The 18,686-nt window shown below is 43.5% G+C and overlaps 1 protein-coding gene and 1 pseudogene across 1 annotated transcript in view; both read right to left on the reverse strand.

Annotated features, from left to right (window-relative positions):
- Positions 1–301: 301 nt before the first annotated feature.
- The window catches only part of Nox5 (NADPH oxidase 5), a 63,618-nt gene continuing 45,233 nt past the window's right edge, over positions 302–18,686 (reverse strand). Inside the window, exons 16-17 of the mRNA XM_048793026.1 lie at positions 5,006–5,172; positions 302–3,805 (exon numbers count right to left, since the gene is read on the reverse strand). Of these exons, the coding sequence (XP_048648983.1) occupies positions 3,674–3,805; positions 5,006–5,172 (299 nt within the window). The 3' untranslated portion in view covers positions 302–3,673. The remainder of the gene's footprint in view (positions 3,806–5,005; positions 5,173–18,686) is intronic.
- On the reverse strand, positions 8,194–8,945 carry LOC107137543 (annotated as a pseudogene).

Below are 18,686 nucleotides of genomic sequence, written 5' to 3' on the forward strand. Positions count from 1 at the left end.
ACCCCGGGAGGCTGGTTGGCACAGTTACCCCTCAATGCCCCTGGCCTCTTCTGTCCTTCTGAAGCAGCCTCAGGCCTTCATGGGGTCTTTTGTTTTAATACTTAGACCATTTAAAGCAGGCAGCTTTGCATATTGAATAGGGGCACTGTGTCCAAGGGACTGACCCTCCACCAGAGGGGCCTCCCCTTGGCAAATACCTGAAATGCTTCCACTTGAGATTTAATGCTAAGGGTCATAGATGACATTGCAGGCAAGCTCTGCCTTTTGTTTGATTCTTCTAAAAAATGACATAACCCATTCATAAGTACATAGGTAAAAAAGTATAATAACACATGAGTGGTACATGAAGTGCCTGGTGTAAAATTTATACATTGGGAACATTATACAGGTAATACACCAGTACATGAGCAAGGTAAGGGGGACTTCACAAACTCCCCCAAAGTTCCCACAGTGACTACTCCATCCTTCCACCCCTCTTTCCATGCATTTCTTTTATTCCCACATGATACATATACATTATTTATTTTTCATTATATGTATAGGATCAGATCAAATTCTTGGTACTTTGTTTTGCTTTTACATGACATTCTATTTGGGGTTTCTTTTCAAAATTAAAACAACATACCCTTATCATAAAAACGTCAAACTTCATAGAAGGGTAAAAAGTAAAACAAAACAAAAATCAAAAGTCAAAATCCTTTCCTTCCTGTCTATCCACTCCCACCCCACAGAGCAAAGAGAAGTATATTTGTGTTCTTTTAGAGATGCCTATGCATGTACAAGCATTTAAACACATGTGTCCTTAATGTATTTACTTCATAGACAAAAAAGCGAGAGCTCAGAGAGGCCAAATGATATATCCAAGGTTGCGCAGCAGCCTGCGGCACTAGCAAAAGTAGAAGCCATGCTCCGACTTCCCAAAAGCAGTGGCTTTTCCACTGCGCACATGTAAGGTTTTGCCCAGAGCCAGCCTCAGCTGGTGCCTCTAATATCTCCCTGCTCTGGACCTTGTCTACAAAGCTGGTGACACTTTACAATATGGCCCATGTCCCTCTCCCCTCCCACAAATGCCCCAGGCTCTCAGTGTATTAATAGACTGCACTTGTGCTGGGCGGGCGGGGCAGGTCCAGCTAATCATTTGTTTCTCTAAAACCTTCGTGGCTGTCAGAGTGTGGTCACAGCAGAACAGCTGGCAAAGACATTCCGGCAGCTTGTGTGTGCACTTTTGTTCCCCAAATTACAAATGACAATTAGATGCAGAAGACAATTCCATCTCAGCCCTCCCTTGCCCTGGTGGGAACTGACACCCACTTCAGGCCCATTCATTCTCCCTTGTGCTTGATTTGGGGGCCACAGGCCTGACCTCCGGGAGCACCCAGCCTGATGGAGGAGGTCAGGTGTGCCCTTCCATACGCCTCCCTTTACCTGCAGTTAGCTGGTGCTCCCTCCCTCCTCTCTTGTGTCAGCCTTATCTATCTTGGGCCCAGATGTGTCTCAGCATTGCCGACATCTGGCTGAAAGAAGAAAAGTCAGTCGGCTCTAAGGATGCATTTGTTTCTGGTTGACACCGGGATGGCACCCATCTGGTCACCTGGGAAACATCCAGGTGGACACGCTCAGCATGCTGGCCACTGGTATATTTGAACTTGCCACCTAAGTTCATATGTTCACCGAGGGCAGAGCCTGGACCTATGTATGAGTTGTCCCCAAGCCAGACCTGTTCAACTCCACTCAACCTTGCAGGTGGACACTTTGTTGGGAGGAGAAAAGAGGAAAGCACAGAACTGAACAGCAGGAGCAGGCGGAGCAGGGTGGTGGGGGTGGTGGGGGAGGCAGGGGCAGAGTGAGGTGCCAGCAGCGGCAGAAACTGATCTTGAAAATGAACTCTCTCTACTGACTTCACGGTGCTGCCTGAGACTGAGCCTAGAGGCGTTGTCCTGACAGGGGAGCTTTGCAGTGGGGTGGGGTCCTTCCTGCTCTTTCCTTTGATTTCCTCACAGGAACCAGTCTCCCTTTCCTGCACAACAGACCCTCCTGAGATCTCTGATTCTGCAGCGCCCCCTCGTGGGCAACTGGAGTCTGGCTGGAAAGAATACAGAACACAGGCACATCGTCACTCGGCCAAGGGAATTTACAATCTTGTTTAAGGTTCTTCCACCTGCTCCCACCACTGCCAAAAAAAAAGGTACTCAAACAGCTGGCTGTGTGCATATGTGTGTTTGCGCCAAGTGGAAATCTGCTCTAAGAGAGAAAATGACTGAGTTCTGCAGCTCAAGTGTGTTCTGAGACAGGACAAAATATAAAACAGAGGTGTGTGAGTGTGCGTGTGTGTGTGTGTGTGTGTGTGTGTGTGTGATTCTGTGTTAAAGTGTTGCTGCCAAGACTTCAAATGACTTTGGTACATCCTCTACACTCTCCAGTCTCAAGTTGGGCCACTCTCTTTCAAATACTTCTGAGTCCCAGATAGTGACAGAGTTTCCTTCCAGCCTTCCCAGGCCTGGTGCAGAGGGCTGGAGCAGACTTCACAGAAGGAAATGGGTTCAAACCGTGTGTGGCCTCAGGATGGCAAAGCCGAGATCTGAGATTGGTCCATCAGTCAGGTGCCCGCCCAGGCTTGCAGGTAACTCAGCATGACCTGATGGAAAGGCCCCAGCAAAGGTCTCCAGCCAGGCTCACTCCCAGCCCACCTTCACCGTCACAGCTGTGACCTGCCCATGTCATCAGCTTATTTCATGGAGGAAGAAACAGACATGGAGAGGTTGCCAGGGCCACCCAGCTGGGGTGGCTGAGCTGAGCGCTCTGTGTCCCCATCTGCTTCATGATCCCACAGAGGCACACAGGAGGGTGTCTCCATCTTCCCTCTCTAATGGTCAGTGGTCAGAGAGAAGAGAGGGGCCAGAGTGTGCAGCAAGGAGGGACACTGAGCCACATGCCAGGAGAGAGAGGAAGGGGGAGGGATTGAGGGGGGAAGGCAAAGATTCAGAGAGGTAGGGAAATATGCCGTCCCACTCTCCCCATGGGACTGGATTCTAGGGAGATACATGTTCCAGGTTTCATTCCCAGACCTTTGAGATTAGAACTTCTGGGTGTGGGACCAAGGAATCTGCATTTTAAGTTTCTCTGAGTGGCAAAGTATGTCAATATCTGTACCTTACTGTGAAATACATCAAAAGAAGGAGATAAATTGGTGGATGGGTAGAGGGAGGGACTGACAGGTCATACCTGATAAAGCAAACACAGCAAAATGGTAACCAAGGAGTCAGAAGGTGGGTCGCACAGTGCACTGCACAATCCTTTCAACTTTCTGTATGTTTGAAAATTGCATAACGAGATGTTGTGGCTGAGTAGGTAGGCTGGGGATCACTATGGGAGGCAGAAGTCTCCCTCAGAGGACTTTTGGAGGAGCAGCTGTCCTGAAGTCTCCTCCTGCCTCCCCATGGCCCCAGCCTCCAGCCTCATCTCCTCAGCCTCATGCAATCCCAGAATGCACAGCAGATGGGTTCTGGGGTCTGCCCCTTGGGCCCCCCCTGCTTTGTGTTAATTGGGATTCAGTGGTCCCAGGGCTTTGTCCTGCTGGGTGGGTGGTCTGAGGCTGGTCCACACAGGGGCACTTATACCCCTATGACAAAGCCAGTGATGGAGTGGATTTGGGGCACAGCACAAAAAGCGGGAACTAGAAGTTCTCTTGGAAGAACCTGAAGCCAAACTGCTCACAGTGGCCCTTCAGCACCTTGGCCAGAGCTGGGGAGCCACAGAAGAAGACCTGCACCTTGCCCTTCTTTGCAGCAGCCACTTTCTGGAACACCTGGAGTCAGAGGGTTGGAGAGAGCAGAAGGAGAGGTGGGGCTGGGATCAGAGACCACTGCTGCCACCACCTGGAGGCAGCAAGGAGCAGCCCCATTTGACCCAGGAGCTTGAGGAACATGGGTGGCACTGCTGCTGGGCTCACAGTGGAGTCCACCACCCGGCCACTCAATCAGGAGCCACTTGCTCAACTTGTAACATGGCCCAGAAGGGAGTTAGGGCTAGAAATAAGTGAAACCAAGGCCTTCCACTTGAGAACCCCCTTCGGTGGGAAAAACACACTCAAATTGATGCAGCTTTGGCAACAAGAGGCTGTGTGCAGCTGCTCGGGAGCCCCTGGGCCATGTACTATGATCTAGATGCCTCTTTCTTTATTATTATTATTAATGAGTTAATTTATTTATTTTAATTAGGTATATATGACAGCAGAATGCATTTTAGTTGATTGTACACAATTGCAGTAGAATTCTTCATTTCTCTGGTTGTACACGATGTAGTGTCACACCCTATGAGCAGTCATACATGTACCTAGGGTGATGATGTCCCTCTCATTCCACCATCTTTTATTTTCCCCCTGTTTAGGACCCTTTTTTTTACCCCAAATTGTGTTTATAAATTGCCTTTTGAAGAAGGGTCCCTTTGACATCCATGTACCACTCCCACGTACTGTCCCTTAGCCCTCATGACCCTGGCTCAGAGCATCTACAAAGACTGTGTCCCAATTTTTCAGAGAAGAAAATAATAATAATTAATAAACATAATAATACATAACATATAATAGTAATAATAATAAAACCAATCTGAGAAGTAAAATGGAAAGATCACAAACTACTTCTTGCCCATGGGCCTCAGTTTCCCCATTTGCAATAGGAGATAAAATAAGACTTAATGTTTCCCCAGGACCCTGACCACCTGGGCTTTCTGGCTTTGGTTCATAGGGACTCAAGGCTGGAGAGGCCATTGAGGGCAGGTAGACCAACTTCCTCTTAACCAGATGGGGAAACAGGGAGGCACAAAGTGAGCGAGTGACGGAGCAGAACGGGGTTCCCTGACTACCACTCCTGCCTGGACACCTCCTCTGAACTTTGGATGTGAACTTCATACTTCACCCCTGGCTGCTTGACCCTGATCTCCCTGCTGCTGCCTCAGACTCTCAGCCTCATTGGCCCCTGCCCACTGTGGGGTTCCAGCTAGCCTTTACCTTGCTCCAGTCGGGCCGCCCAGGCTGGGTACGTGTCTGGAGACCCGTAATAGAGTCCTTCTTCTCCTTCTTGGCCAGGAGGTCGAGGGCCATCTGCAGGCCAATGGCCTTCATGTCATTCTTGCCTAGTGCAGAAGTCATGTACATGTGCAGCTCCAGGAAGTGGTCTGCAGATGACAGAAGAGAGTGGTACCAAATGGCTAGCACCTGTGTTGGGGACAGGGCAGGATGCTGGGCACTACTGCACCCTGGGGCTTGGCGGGACACCAAGAGGTATAGGAACTCACACCTTCAGTCAACCATGTTTGCCCAGGACCTAACTCGTGATTGATGCTGTAGAGAGAAAAAATGGCCCATGGCTTGAGCTGGGCCTCTATGTGCATGGTGAACACAAGTTAATGTACACCCTTGGCCTCATGTGAGCCTCACAACCACTCCAGGAACTAGACCCTACTTTGACAGAAGGGGAAATAAATCCCAGAACAGTCTTTGGGCTCCAGAGCTCCAGTGCATTTCTCACTGTCTACCCTCAGTCTGCCTGGGGACACAAGTCACGCACACATGAAAAGGTGACTTGGCTTGAGTGATGGCTCACATGGAAAGTACTATTGATGTACAGGGAAGGACTGTGGCTGAGAGAGCTGCTTCCAGGAAGGGGCACAGACTGGGTCAGGTCTTGGGAGAGGGGCAAGGTTCAGAAGGAAGGTCAAAGGAAGGCATATTCAAAAGGGGGAACAGCATGAGCAAGGACAAGGGGCTGGAGCGAACGTGAAACTGGGGGACACATGTGAGTGGCTGGATGGAGCAGAGGAGATGGGACTAGAAACGTAGATGCCAGAATCTGAAGGTCTTGAATGTTCAGCTGGGAAACGTGGGAAGGTCAAGGGTATCTGGGCGGAGTGCCAAATGGTGAAAACAGCTCTTTGGGAAGTGGTATCAGACGGCTGAATGGACGGGAAGTTGACCAGCATCGGGGAGACCCATTAGACCAGCACAGCCACACTTTGGAGCTGAAAGAGTCCAGGGCACTGAGATATTGTTCATTCAGGCCTCAGGGCAATTGGAGCTCCCAGGTGGGCACCTGTGTTCAAGCTGCTTCCTTTTTCCTGGGTTGTGACACAAATGTTACCGTTTTCTGTGTGTGCCACCGTGAGAAAAAGATGGTGAGCACAGCTCTAGGGCTCATTCAAGCCAGAGATGACAGGGCCCTAAGAAGATACTGGAAGAAGCATTCATGAGCTGATAGTCACCCTGTCCTTCCCCTCACCCACCCCATGCCTCCATGAAAGAATTCGTGCCATCCCAGCTTGCTCTCTGTTGTTTCCTGTGCCACCATTAGCCTGGTTTCCATCTGCTTAAGGTCTCTGCCACTGTCCAGATGGAAACGGGCCTAGGAGGCACAGCACATTTGTTTCACATGTCACTTAACTCTTAGTAGTGCTAGGTGGCCTGCAAGGGGGGAGATGCATTCTCAGGGGTGGCCTGCTGAGAGGACCCTGACCCTTCTTACGCCCGCCTCAGAGTCAGAGGGGGAGAGGAGAGAGGAGACTTGGTGGCATAAGGGAAAAGAGAGCTTCTGTGGGGGGAAGCATAAGGGAGCGTCCCCAGTGGGGGGGGGAGTGTGCCTCACCCCCTCCAAGCAGCTATGTTTAAGACTGGCTTCCCATTTCCTAAGAAATCATCTAAAAGAAGGAAGGAAAAAAAAACATGTACACTAATATATTAATTTTAGATATATCTGAGATAGGGAAGAATTAGGAATAAATAAAATGTTTAGTAGCAGGAGCTTGGTCCCATTATTTATGGCACCACACACTCTGTCTTTCATTATGTAACCATGAAAGACTTCCAATTTTTTTGAGGTAGTGATTAAACTTAGGGCATTTACCACGGAGCTGCATCCCCAGCCTCCCCTGCCCCCTTCTCCAATTTTATTTTAAAGTTTTAAAATTATAACAACAGTGAGTATTTTCCTGGCACAAATAATGCTTGTTTTTTAAAAAGCAGAGGGATGTGCAAATGTGTGATGTTCCTATTTCATTAAAAATAAGAGAAAATCTGTACTGTGTTTTTCTCCCAGCTCTCAGTGTGAAACATTAAGCACTGGCCCTAGACAGGCATATGTCTGTATACAGAGAAGCACACAGACCTAGCGCTCCCAACTACTTAGCAAATTCAAAATTTGCTGCAGTATGTCTTACTGTCTTCTCCCTGCCCTTCCCCCTCCCCATCTACCACTACTCATAAAAAGAAGTAAAGAGAGGTCAGGGGGTTTTATGTGGCTCGTGGTGGGGATAGAGCCCCACAGACCAAGCAAAGCCACATCTTGTACAGAGCGAAGGTCCTCAGCACCACATACAAACAAAGATGTTGTGTCCGCCGAAAACTAAAAAAAAATAGATAAATATTTAAAAAAAAAAAAAGTCCTTATAGGATACAATTAATGTAGAAAAACTCAAGTTTCCACAGGGCACACCGAGGCACCTGGCTGACCAACTCCTCATCCTTCCTGCATGTAACAGGAGACTCTGTCACAAAGACACCCCAACAGCTAGTTCCTAGCTAACTAGGAGAAGCCTTAATTTCTCCCATCCAGCTGTCATGTGGAAGCCCTCCTCGCCTTCCGTAAGACAATACAGAGGCCACAGGGAAGACTGACGGAAGTGAGAAGGAAACTGGGCCTTCACCTGCTGGCTGCCACCACTACTCCCTTTGGGAGGTCAGCCCAGGAAGGGTTTTCCTACCTCCTTCTTTTGCTGCTAGCAGCTGCCTCCCCTTCCCGACCAGCAAAGGTCCTGAAACTCTAAAAGGGGCCCCTGACTTAAGGACACTCCTACAACCCTTATAGTTCCTGGGCTGCCTCTCCTCTAGCCAGAACAAACTGCCTCGCCTGTTCTCTCCTCCCCCGTGTCTACGGTCATAGCAAACAAATCACCCAACAACACACACAAAGCCCCCAAATCCCTAGCCCCGTGGGAAGATTACCAGTAAATCAACAAAACGAAATATAATCACATCCTCATTATCACACAGATGAGATTTGTTGTTGCTGTCCTTGCACAGCTGGTTAAGGAAAAAGGAATTATTCCACAATCCCTGAGGAGTCCAAATTCTGTCTCATGAAACATTAGGATAGAATGGGGCAAAGGGCCGAAGGTGGATGGAGAGAAAAGAAAGGAGCAAAGTGTTTATAGAAAATGAGGAGGAAGGGGTGTCCACAATAAAAGGCCACATTGCCTCCTCTTGGCACTCTTGTCTTGGCTGGCCCTTGTGGCACCAGACTTGGCTTTGGGCTTCATTGGTTTGGCCTTCTTGGGCTTGGATGCCCTGACTGGCATGGCTTTGACAATCTTGGGGTTTTGAGTTTCTTGGTGTGGCAGCTGCTTCCTCTTGGCCTTCATGTCTGAGGTGGCTTTGGGCTTCTTCCTTGGAGTTTAGGACACAGCTTTCTTGGGCCTGAATGCCTTCTTTGGTGTGGCCACTTTCTTGGTCTTTCTGAAGGCTATTGACATCCCAGGGTTTTTGCTCTTGGCCAGATGGAAGGACCTTGAGGCACCCATCCCTTTGGTTTGCTTAAGGACACTGGAGGCACCAGGTGCTTGATGCACAACTTGATCTGGGAGTTGGCATTCTCACCCACCTGGTAGTGGCTCTTGATATACCTCTGTATGAGTAGATTGGTGCCAGGAGCCAGAGTGGGTCTTCTTGGCCTGAACAGCAGCCACAGTTATATCTGAACACTTGGGGTGGTCTGTGCACTTCTCGGAGGCCTTGGCCCACTTGGGTTTGGCTGCAGGATGGTTGTGGAGTTTTCAGGCATTATGGCCCACCTGGTCCTGCTGTTGAAGGCGCCTTCCAAAGGTCCAGTCCTTGTCAGAGGCTGAGCAAAGCCTGATTTGGGATATGCTCTCAGGCCCCTGACTAGCAGGCCAGATTAGAGTTTGCCAGGGCTGCAGGGGAGGAGTTACTCACTGCCTGTCCACACTGGCATGGGTCATGAGAGGGCTTGCTGGGCCCACCCTGCATGGCCCATCCCGGTGGCTCTGTGCTCAGCCTTTTCGCCTGGCTCTGGCTCTAGCTCTGGCTCTGCTCACACTCTTTTCTGCCTTCTTTTCCCCAGCTCTGTATCTCCCCAGCCCTTCTTTTATTCTTTATTTTGAGACAGGGTCTTGTAGGTTGCTGAAGCCGGCCTCAAATTTGCATTCCTCTTGCCTCAGTCCAAGTTGCTGGGATTACAAATGCATGCCACCATGGTTGGCTAATTCCACTACTATTATTGAGCATTTATAATTACTGAGATAGGTGGACTCACAGGGAGAGAGAGAAAGTGGTCCTTAGTAGAAGAAGACCCAATCTATGAGCATGATCAGCCCTGCTTGTCTCTTTAGATGAAGAAAGCCTCCAGCATATGCTTGTACCAGATCAATCAGAAAGAAAACATAATCGATTTAAATGTGACCAGCTTCAAAGACCGATACTGATTTATGGCTACTCTACTTAACCAGGAAGAAACATTCTGAACCGCAAATATCAAATGATGAACATGGGATTTGACTTTCACAACAAAAGTTTGCCTGTGAACCTGCACTTTTCTTCCTTTATATAGGGAAAGTCCTATATAAAGGAAGAAAACGCATCATTGTCTTCTCTTTTCTGAGAAGCAAGGGGTATCTGCAACCTATCTTGGGGGCATGTATACCTTTGTTTCGCTGTCTTTTAATAAATATTTGCTTGTGCCTTGTTTTTGACAATGGTGGAGGTCAATAACCCACTCAGCCCAAGCTGAGATTCCACTGCTCCCTAGAAGGGACTTCTTTGGATCCCTGTCTGGTGTCATTCCTTTAGTGACATGAAGAGACTGGCTTTCCTTTCCTTTTAGCTTTTGCCTTTTGATTGCATGGCATTCTCTGAAAACCTCAACCATATAGTAGATCACACATCATAGCCAAATTGGTTTTATCTCAGGGGTGCAAGGATGGTTTATCACATACAAATCAATAAATTAAATTCATCACATAAATATAATTAAGGATAAAAATCACATAGTCATCTCAATAGATATAGAGAAGGTCTTTGACAAAATTCAGCACAAATTCATTATAAAAGTACTAAAGAAACTAGAAATAGAAGGAACCTACTTCAACATAATAAAAGCTATATAAAACAGACCCAAAGCCAACACTACAGTGAATGGAGAAAAACTGAAAACATTACCTTTAAAATTCACCCCTCCTATTCAATGTAGTACTAGAATTTCTAACCAGATCCATTAGTCAAGAGAAGGAAATAAAAAGGATAAAAATAGGAAAAAAAATCAAATTATCAACATTTGCAAATGATATAATTTCATACTTAAAAGACACAAAAAACTCCACCAAAGGACTGATAGAGCTAATAAGCAAATTCAGCAAAGTAGAAGGTTACAGAATCAATATATAAAAATCAATAGCCTTCCTATGTATCAACAACAAATCTATTGAGAAAGAAATCAGGAAAACAAATTCCATTCACTGTAGCCTTAAAACAAAACAAAACAAAAAACTCTAGGAATAAATCTAATCAAAGAGGTGAAAATCCTCTACAATGAAAACAATAGAACATTTAAAAAAGAAATTGAAGAAGGCACAAGATGATGGAAAAAAATTTTCCCATGTTCAAGGATAGGCAGAATTAATATTGTTAAAATGGCCTTATTTGACAAAGGTGCCAAAAAACACACTGGATCTTCTACTATGTGGTTGAACATGATTTTCCAATATGTATTAAGGATTTTTAAATCAAAGTTCATCAGGGATATTGGTCTGTAGTTATTTTCCTTGCTCTAGCCTGGTTTTGGTATGAGGGTGATATAGCTTCATAAAACGAATGTGGAAGTGTTCCTTTCTATTTCATGGAATAATCTGAGGAGCATTGGCATTAGTTCTTATTTAAAGGTCTGGTAGAATTCAGCTGAGAATCTGTCTGGTCTTAGGCTTTTCTTTGTTGGAAGGCTTTTTATTACTGATTTTATCTCAGGGATAGTTATTGGTCTGTTTAGATTTTCTATGTCTCTTGATTCAGTTTTTGCAGAGCATATGTTTCCAGAAACACATAAATTTATTCTACAGTTTTTTGACAAATGGTGCTGAGAAAATTGGTTATCCATATGCAGAAGAATAAGACTAGATCCTTATATCTCACCCTGCACAAAGTAAACGCAACACGGATCAAAGAAGACCTAGAATTAGACCAGAAACTATTCAACTCTTAGAAGAAAATATAAGGTTAATATTCCACCATATAGGTTCAGAAAGTGATTGTCTCAAAAGGCCCTTTGCAGTTCAGTAAATATGCCAAGAGTTAATATATGAGATGGTATCAAATTAAAAACTTCTGCACAGTAAAAGAAACAAGAATATGAAGAGAGAACCTGAATACTGGAGAAAATCTTTTCTAGCCACTGTTCTGACACAGGATCAATATCCAGCATATATAAAGAACTCAAAAAACTTATAACCCAGAAAAAGAGAAATGCCCCAGTTAATAATGTACAAATGAACAAACAAGACACTTCTCAAAAGAAGAAACACAAACAGCTAACAAATATGTGAAGAAAAATCAACATCTTTAGTAATTAGGGAAATGCAAATCACAACTACACTGAGATTTCATCTCACTCCAGAATGGCAGCAATGGAGAATAAAAACAATAATAAATGCTGGAGAGAATATGGGGAGAAAGGAACACCTATACACTGATGTTGGATTTTAAATTAGTGCAACCCCACTATGAAATTCAATACAGAGATTCCTCAAAAGATTAGGCCTAGAACCACCATATGACTCAGCTCTATCACTCCTTGGTAATTATTCTACAACTTTGAAGTCAATATACTATAATGACATCTGCAATTCATGTTTATAGCAGCACAATTTACAATAGCCAAACTGTGGAAGCAGTCTAGGTGTCCATCAATGGATAAATGGATAAAGAAAGTGTGAGATATATACACAATGGAGTTTTATTCAGAAATAAAGAATCAAGTTATGTTACTTGCAGAAAAATGAATGAAATTCGAAAACATTTAGTTAAGCAAAATAAGCCAAATTTAGAAAGTCAAGGGTTGTACGTTTCCTCTCACAAGGGATCTAAGAAGAAAAAGGGAAACAGAGATGGGGTAGAATTGCATGAAAATCAAAGGGAGATCAGTAGAGGAAAGGGACCAAGAGGAGGAGGAGAGGAGGCCTCAGGGAAATACTGGGGAGTGATGTTGGCCAAATCATATTGTTATATTGTGTGCACACAGGAGTGTGTAGCAAGGATTCCCACCATTAAGAACAGCTGTGATGCACCAATAAAAACATGGGACAAAACCAAATTGGACAAAGGTGTCAGGGGAATGCCCCAAGGGTATGCATCAGCCATACAGGGAACTATTCAGGACAACATGTCCCATCCCCGAGTCAGAGGGGACTAAGGAAGCTGTGGGGGACAGGAAGGACAGCAATACAAGGCCTGATCCACTGATGTTCTAAGCCATTTTCCTTGTCTCCATAGACAGAATAATATCCCCGAGGCCCTGTCAGAGCAGATTCTGGCCCAACTTGCCAGAAAAGCTGACTCTATAAAGCTGCACATTTTGCATTCCAAGCACACAATGGCTTCTCCTCTGGCTCATTTTCTTTGACATTCTTTCCCCTGTAACATGGAAGAGTTGTTTCTGACCTGCTGCCTTTTCCTTCCTCCCCTTCCTTCTGTTTGCAGGGTGAACTCATATTGACCCCTCCTTCTACGTCTCTGCAATGAATCTTACTTTCTTCACAGAGACTCCTCCTCAGCTTTTCACTTTCCTCACACACCCAGATCCGTCTCTGCACTTTTCTCTTAGAACAGCACCTGGGATATGAAGCTGTGAAGACTTCCAGTCCTTACAGATAAAGCCCTAAAGGGGAAAGGCCCCTTGACCTAGTGTCGGATTATTTCTGGGAAAAAGTATTCTTAGTAGCATCATTTAATTGACTGAGTCACTGTTCTTCCTCTTAAATCAGCAATGGCTCTTCTAAGATATATTTTGTTTTGTTCATCACACCCACATTCTCTGAAAAAATTATTTACAAGGATTTTGTTTCATTTCTATTCCTTTTTTCTCTCCTTTTTTTTTTTTTTTTGGTGGTACTGTTGGGGGCGGGGGTTGAACCCAGAGCTCCACTCATGCTAGGCAAGTGCTCCACCACAGAGCCACATCCCCAGCCCACTCATTTCTATTTTTAGGGAAATTAGTTACCTTTATTAAAACTCTAAAGACTCAATTGCTGTGTTATCTATCTTTGCCTTTCACAGTTATTATAAAGCAAGGCAGCTCTCCCTGTGTGCTCTTGATAAGGAAACAGCATTTCCTGTGTGCTCATGGGTCTTTAGGATTCCCTCCAGGAGCAGGGTGCCCTCTACCCAAGCAGGTGGCAACAGCAGACACACTAACATGGCCTAATCTCGGGGCAGGGACTCCAAAGTGTTTTAAGTATACTGGAGCCTTTTCTTTATTTGTTTCTCTTTTCCTTTATATTTATACCAGCAGATTTTAAGTATTAAAAAAATACTCCATCTTGTTAAGATATGGGCAATTCAACATCTGTCCCTGTAAATTTACCTTTGGGTTACATATTAATAATCAGCATTATCAGATCCAAAGCACAGATCTTAAAAGACACCACCATATGATCCCTTGTTTAACAGAAGGCACGAGAAAGCTTATGAGTAAACCAATAAATTATGATAATTATGATCCAGGAAGTTACCCTGGAAAAGGGTAAGAATCCTGCCTTGCTCTTAAATAGGCTTGCTAAGACTTTCAAGAAGTACACCAATATTGACCCAAATTCTCACAAGGAACAGGTTCTCCTGAGGACTTACTTTATTAGTCAATCTGCTCCAGATGATGGGAAAAAATTTCAAATGCACATTAAGGACCCTCAGAACCCTATCAACCAACTTCTAAATTTGGCCTTTGGGGTTTTCAATAACAGGGGAAAGAATAAAAGAGACCATGAAGTCTTGAAAGGGACAGGAAAGAGAACAAACCCAATTACTGGCCTTAGCACTGGGCAACAGGCTGCCCCCTACATGCCCAAAAACTCCATGTAAAAGAAAGAGAAATAGCTCAAGACCTAGCAGCTGCAAAAGAGCCTAGGCATTTTAGCCAGAACTTCCCCAAGTGAGGTCCACCATACCTGAGTTATGTCCCCTCTATAAAGAGGGAAATTGCCCTCACCACTGAAGGGAGGGGAGGCCATCTGCTCCCATTATGGCTGCTGTGGGGGACTGAGGATGCCTGCGGTCTCTCAAAGCCACCTTTGATTAGCTGGTAATCATTTCAGAAGAGCCTTGGATGACTCTTGATGTGGCAGATAAAGATTTTAACTCCCTTTTGGATATAAGGGCTCAATTATCTGCTTTTCTCAAACCTTCTGGACTTCTTTCTCATCAAACTTGTGTTGTGGCTGATGTTGATGAAACCCCAAAGGTCAAATGATTTTACAAAATGCTTAACTTAAAAATTTAAAAGCTTAATTTTCATTCAAGATTTTCTGATTCTAAAACAGATTCCTCACTGGATCATCTCCTTCCTAAATGAAAGGACCCTTTTTGGGTTCTTTTAAGCACCCTTATAGCAGTTAAATTACAAGGACACACTTAATGGATTTACTTTTCAGAATTAAACCCGGTCCTCTTGAGACTCCACAGGATTTGCCTTTATCTGAAAATAGCCCTTCAGACCCGTTCAGAAGATGTCTCCTTAACTTGTGAGCCACTAGAAGATCTCTGAATCTTATTCAAGTGGAAAAAGAGCTGCTCAAGATAAGTCTCTTGTATATAATATGTCTAGCTTCCTAGCCTCACAGCTCTCTTGTTAGTGAAAGGCATCGTATTATATTCTATTTGGTCCTTGTGTTTTTAACCTACTTGTAAATTTCACTTCTTATAGGATGGCTCAACTTCACTTAAAGATGATGCACACTCTGGTGGATTCCAGTCTGTCTCCTCTGCTAAACTATGGTCTCTCTCCTTGTCCCCACTACATCAGACAGGCAGAGACCTTTGATCCCCGATTAGGTAGAAAACAAAGGCCTCCTCCAGCTTAAAGAAGCTATAGAAGATGGATCTTCCCCCTTCTGGAAGGGACCCAAGGGATCAAGGGATCCAAGTTGGAGATGGGGAATATGATAGAAAAATTCTCAGGGGAAGAAAGAAACCCTTACTAGAAGGAGCCCCGGATCAATGAGCATAACCAGCCATGCTTGTCTTTTTAGCTAGATGAAGAAAACCTCAAGCATATGCTTATACCCGATCAACTAGAATGAAAACATAATCAATTTAAATTCCATCAGATTCAAAGACCTATAATGATCGATGGCCAGACTGCTGAGCCAAGAAGAAACATCCTGAACCACAATAGCAAATGATGAGCATGGGGTTTGATTTTCACAAAAGCTTGCCTGTGAATCTGCTCTTTTCTGCTGTGCTATGGGAAAGTCCTATAGAGAGAAACTCGGCCCTGGGTGCAGCACTGTCTTTTCTGAGAGGCGAGAGGTGTTCACCCTCTGCCTTTGGGATACGCATACTTTGCTTTTTTGTGTGTCTTTTAATAAATCATTGCTGTCCCTTGCTTTGAATGTATTCTGAAATTCTTTTCAATATTTTAAGTCAAGAACCTACTCAGGCCAAGCTGGGATCCCACTGCTACCTTGGAGAGACCTCCTCAGATCCCTGTTCAGAGACATTATTAATGCTTCTACTATTACTAAATTTACTGAGTATCTATTAAGCTCCAGTTACTGTTCTAAGGGCTCTATATGGAACATGTCATTTGATCCTCATAACAATCCTATGAGTTGGGTACTAGTAGTATCCTTAATTTCCAGATGAGGAAACTGAGGCAAAGCAGTTAGGTATATGCCCAAAACCATTAAGGAAAAACATTCAAACTGAGTGAATAAAGCTTAGGCTATAGAAGTTCAAAATTATAAACTATGATTTCATTCATTTAAACTTTGACATATAACTAAAAATTAGAAGCCATAAGTTTCAGCTGCAATTAATGAGAAATCTTGAAAGAAATTTGATGTAATAAAATCATTGACTCAAGTGGTTCTGAGGATGCAAAACTCCAGTTTAGCTGTTATCCTTTGTTTACACAGATCAGGAAGAAGCAAATAGCAAAATATTTATGTACCAGTAACTAGAAGATTTATATTAAATCCAAACCTTTCTTCTAGCTTGTCATCACAAAATTGAGTTTCTAATGAATTAATGTATGTAAAAACATTGAGGATGAAGTCAATGCTCTATAAATATTTGCTATAATTGTTATTTACAAAAAGGGCAAAGAGCTTTCCTGAAATACTCCACGGTTTAACAGTTATCTCCCAGAGACTGCTGACGTGAACATCAAGGGTTTGACTGTTTGTCATAATAAACTACATCTGTTTGACTGTTCCTTGTAGAAAACTGTGTTTGTTTACATGAACTTTTAAACTGTGTTTATCAAAGGAATATGCATTCACTCATGACAACTTGTGATAATTAAAAAGCCACATAAGATCTAGTTCCCAGGAACTCAAACAGTCTAAAAGCCTATACCAATTCTCTTGAAGTTAGAAACATATCTAAAGACATTCCTCTTTGTATGTTATTGCACAAGTAAAACAAAACAGCAAATAATGAATCTTAAAAGATTCATTTTAGAACGCAGTGCAAAACCTCTGTGTTTCTCAAAGAAACACCATGGAGATAGGGATGTGACCCAGAGAAACATTTTTTCATAGCTAGAAATGATGATAGTAAACACTTAGTAAAAAAAAAAATGTAGGCTACAACACTTGGGGGCTGGGGAAGGTGAAGACAGGGGAGGACATTCCAACATTCATTTCTGATAAAAATATAAAAGAAGGGACCAAACTGTTAGAGATTCCCTGTGTGATAAAGGGTGCAACCATTGCCTTAGACACTCTCTACACTCTGACTGCCACCTCACCAGGAAAGATGCTAAGCCCTCATCCCTGAGAAACATACATGTTTCTTTAAGTTGACCTCAACTAATGAATCATGTATAATGAAAATTTGTGTTGGAGTAAAAAGATCTGTATTTACCCTATAAACTTAAATGGCTGGAGATGTGTACAAATATATGAGGCAATGGTTCCCAGCAGGTGACAGAGGTCTGTCACTGCCAAGGAAACAAATGAAACAGGCCCTACATTGCCTGGCACCAGTCTCACGGAAGCGAGGAGACAGCTGGAGTGCAGGGAGGCCAAGTCAGCTAGAATTTGCTAGAGACCATACTGGAAAAGGGAACGGTAGAGAGGAAGAGGGGAAGGGAAGAAAGGAGAGACTTTGGAAGGGAGGATGAGATGGGGGAGGAGGAGACAAAGGAAGGAGAAGGGACTCTGGAAGAAAGGAAGGCAGGAAGCAGCACACTCACTAGCTCTGGAATTCTGCATAAAGTTTCCTCTGAGTCTTTGGCTGAGTGATAGTCTGTACACGTGTGAAAGAAAATTACCAGAAAACACTAAGAAGAATAATACCTAGCGTTCCAGCAGAGCTGGGAATTTGTATTCCTACCAAGAAAGAGTGGAGAGATGGTGGGATATATGGACACTAGGCAGACTCCTCAGAAGTGTGTCATCTTAGTTCTAGGGCTAAATATGTGAAATTGTGCTCTGGACACCCTCTAGCAAAAGCTAAAAGAGAGTCTTAAAAGGATCCACAGAGTCCTACATTACTCAGCTGTGCACCAGAACAAAGTACAGTACTATTAAAATAAAATGTCACAAAATCTAAAAAACAAAACAATTTAAAATTCAAATTGCTTGGTATCCAACAAAAAATAATCATACATACAAAGAAGAATATGGGGAAAAAAAGGATTTATCTTGGAGAAAATTAGTAATTAGAAATGTCCAGAGATAACAGAGATGATGGAATTAGTACACAAAGATGTTGAAACCATATTATAAATGTGCTTAATAACATCAAAGCAAAATAAACAAAACAAATACGACAAGGAGAGAAATGGGAGACATAAAATGGAACTTCTACTGAAGAAAAATACAAGAACAGAAATGAAAAATACATTGAATAGAATTAACAGCTAGTCTAAATCCTCTGATTTACCACATAAATTTTAGAAGCAGCTTGTCAACATCTAATTTTTTAAAACCTGCTCAAATTTTGATTAGGATGGAAATAACAGAAAAGTCTCTGAAGAAGAAAAGACCTATGAACTTAGAGGCTTAGCAAATAAAGACATAGCAATAAAAACTATCCAAAATGAAAAAGAAAGTGGGGTGGGGGTCAGGGAAAGAAATACACTCTCTCGGTGACCTGTAGGATAATATCAAACGGTCTAACATATGAGTAATCAAAATGACAAGAATGGAAAAAAGAAACAGAAAAAAAAAAGTAAAGAAAAAATGGCTGTTTCTCTCTTTAGGGTTCTGTAGTTTTCATTGTATAAGTCTTTCACCTCTTTTGTTAGGTTGATTCCCAAGTATTTTATTTTTTTTGAAGATATTGTGAATGGAGTGGTTGTCCTCATTTCCATTTCAGAGGATTTGTCGCTGATATACAGGAATGCCTTTGATTTATGCGTGTTGATTTTATATCCTGCCACTTTGCTGAATTCATTTATTAGCTCTAATAGTTT

The sequence above is a fragment of the Marmota marmota genome, unplaced genomic scaffold (genome assembly GCF_001458135.2).
Source record: "Marmota marmota marmota unplaced genomic scaffold, marMar, whole genome shotgun sequence".
Classification (NCBI taxonomy): Eukaryota; Metazoa; Chordata; class Mammalia; order Rodentia; family Sciuridae; genus Marmota; species Marmota marmota.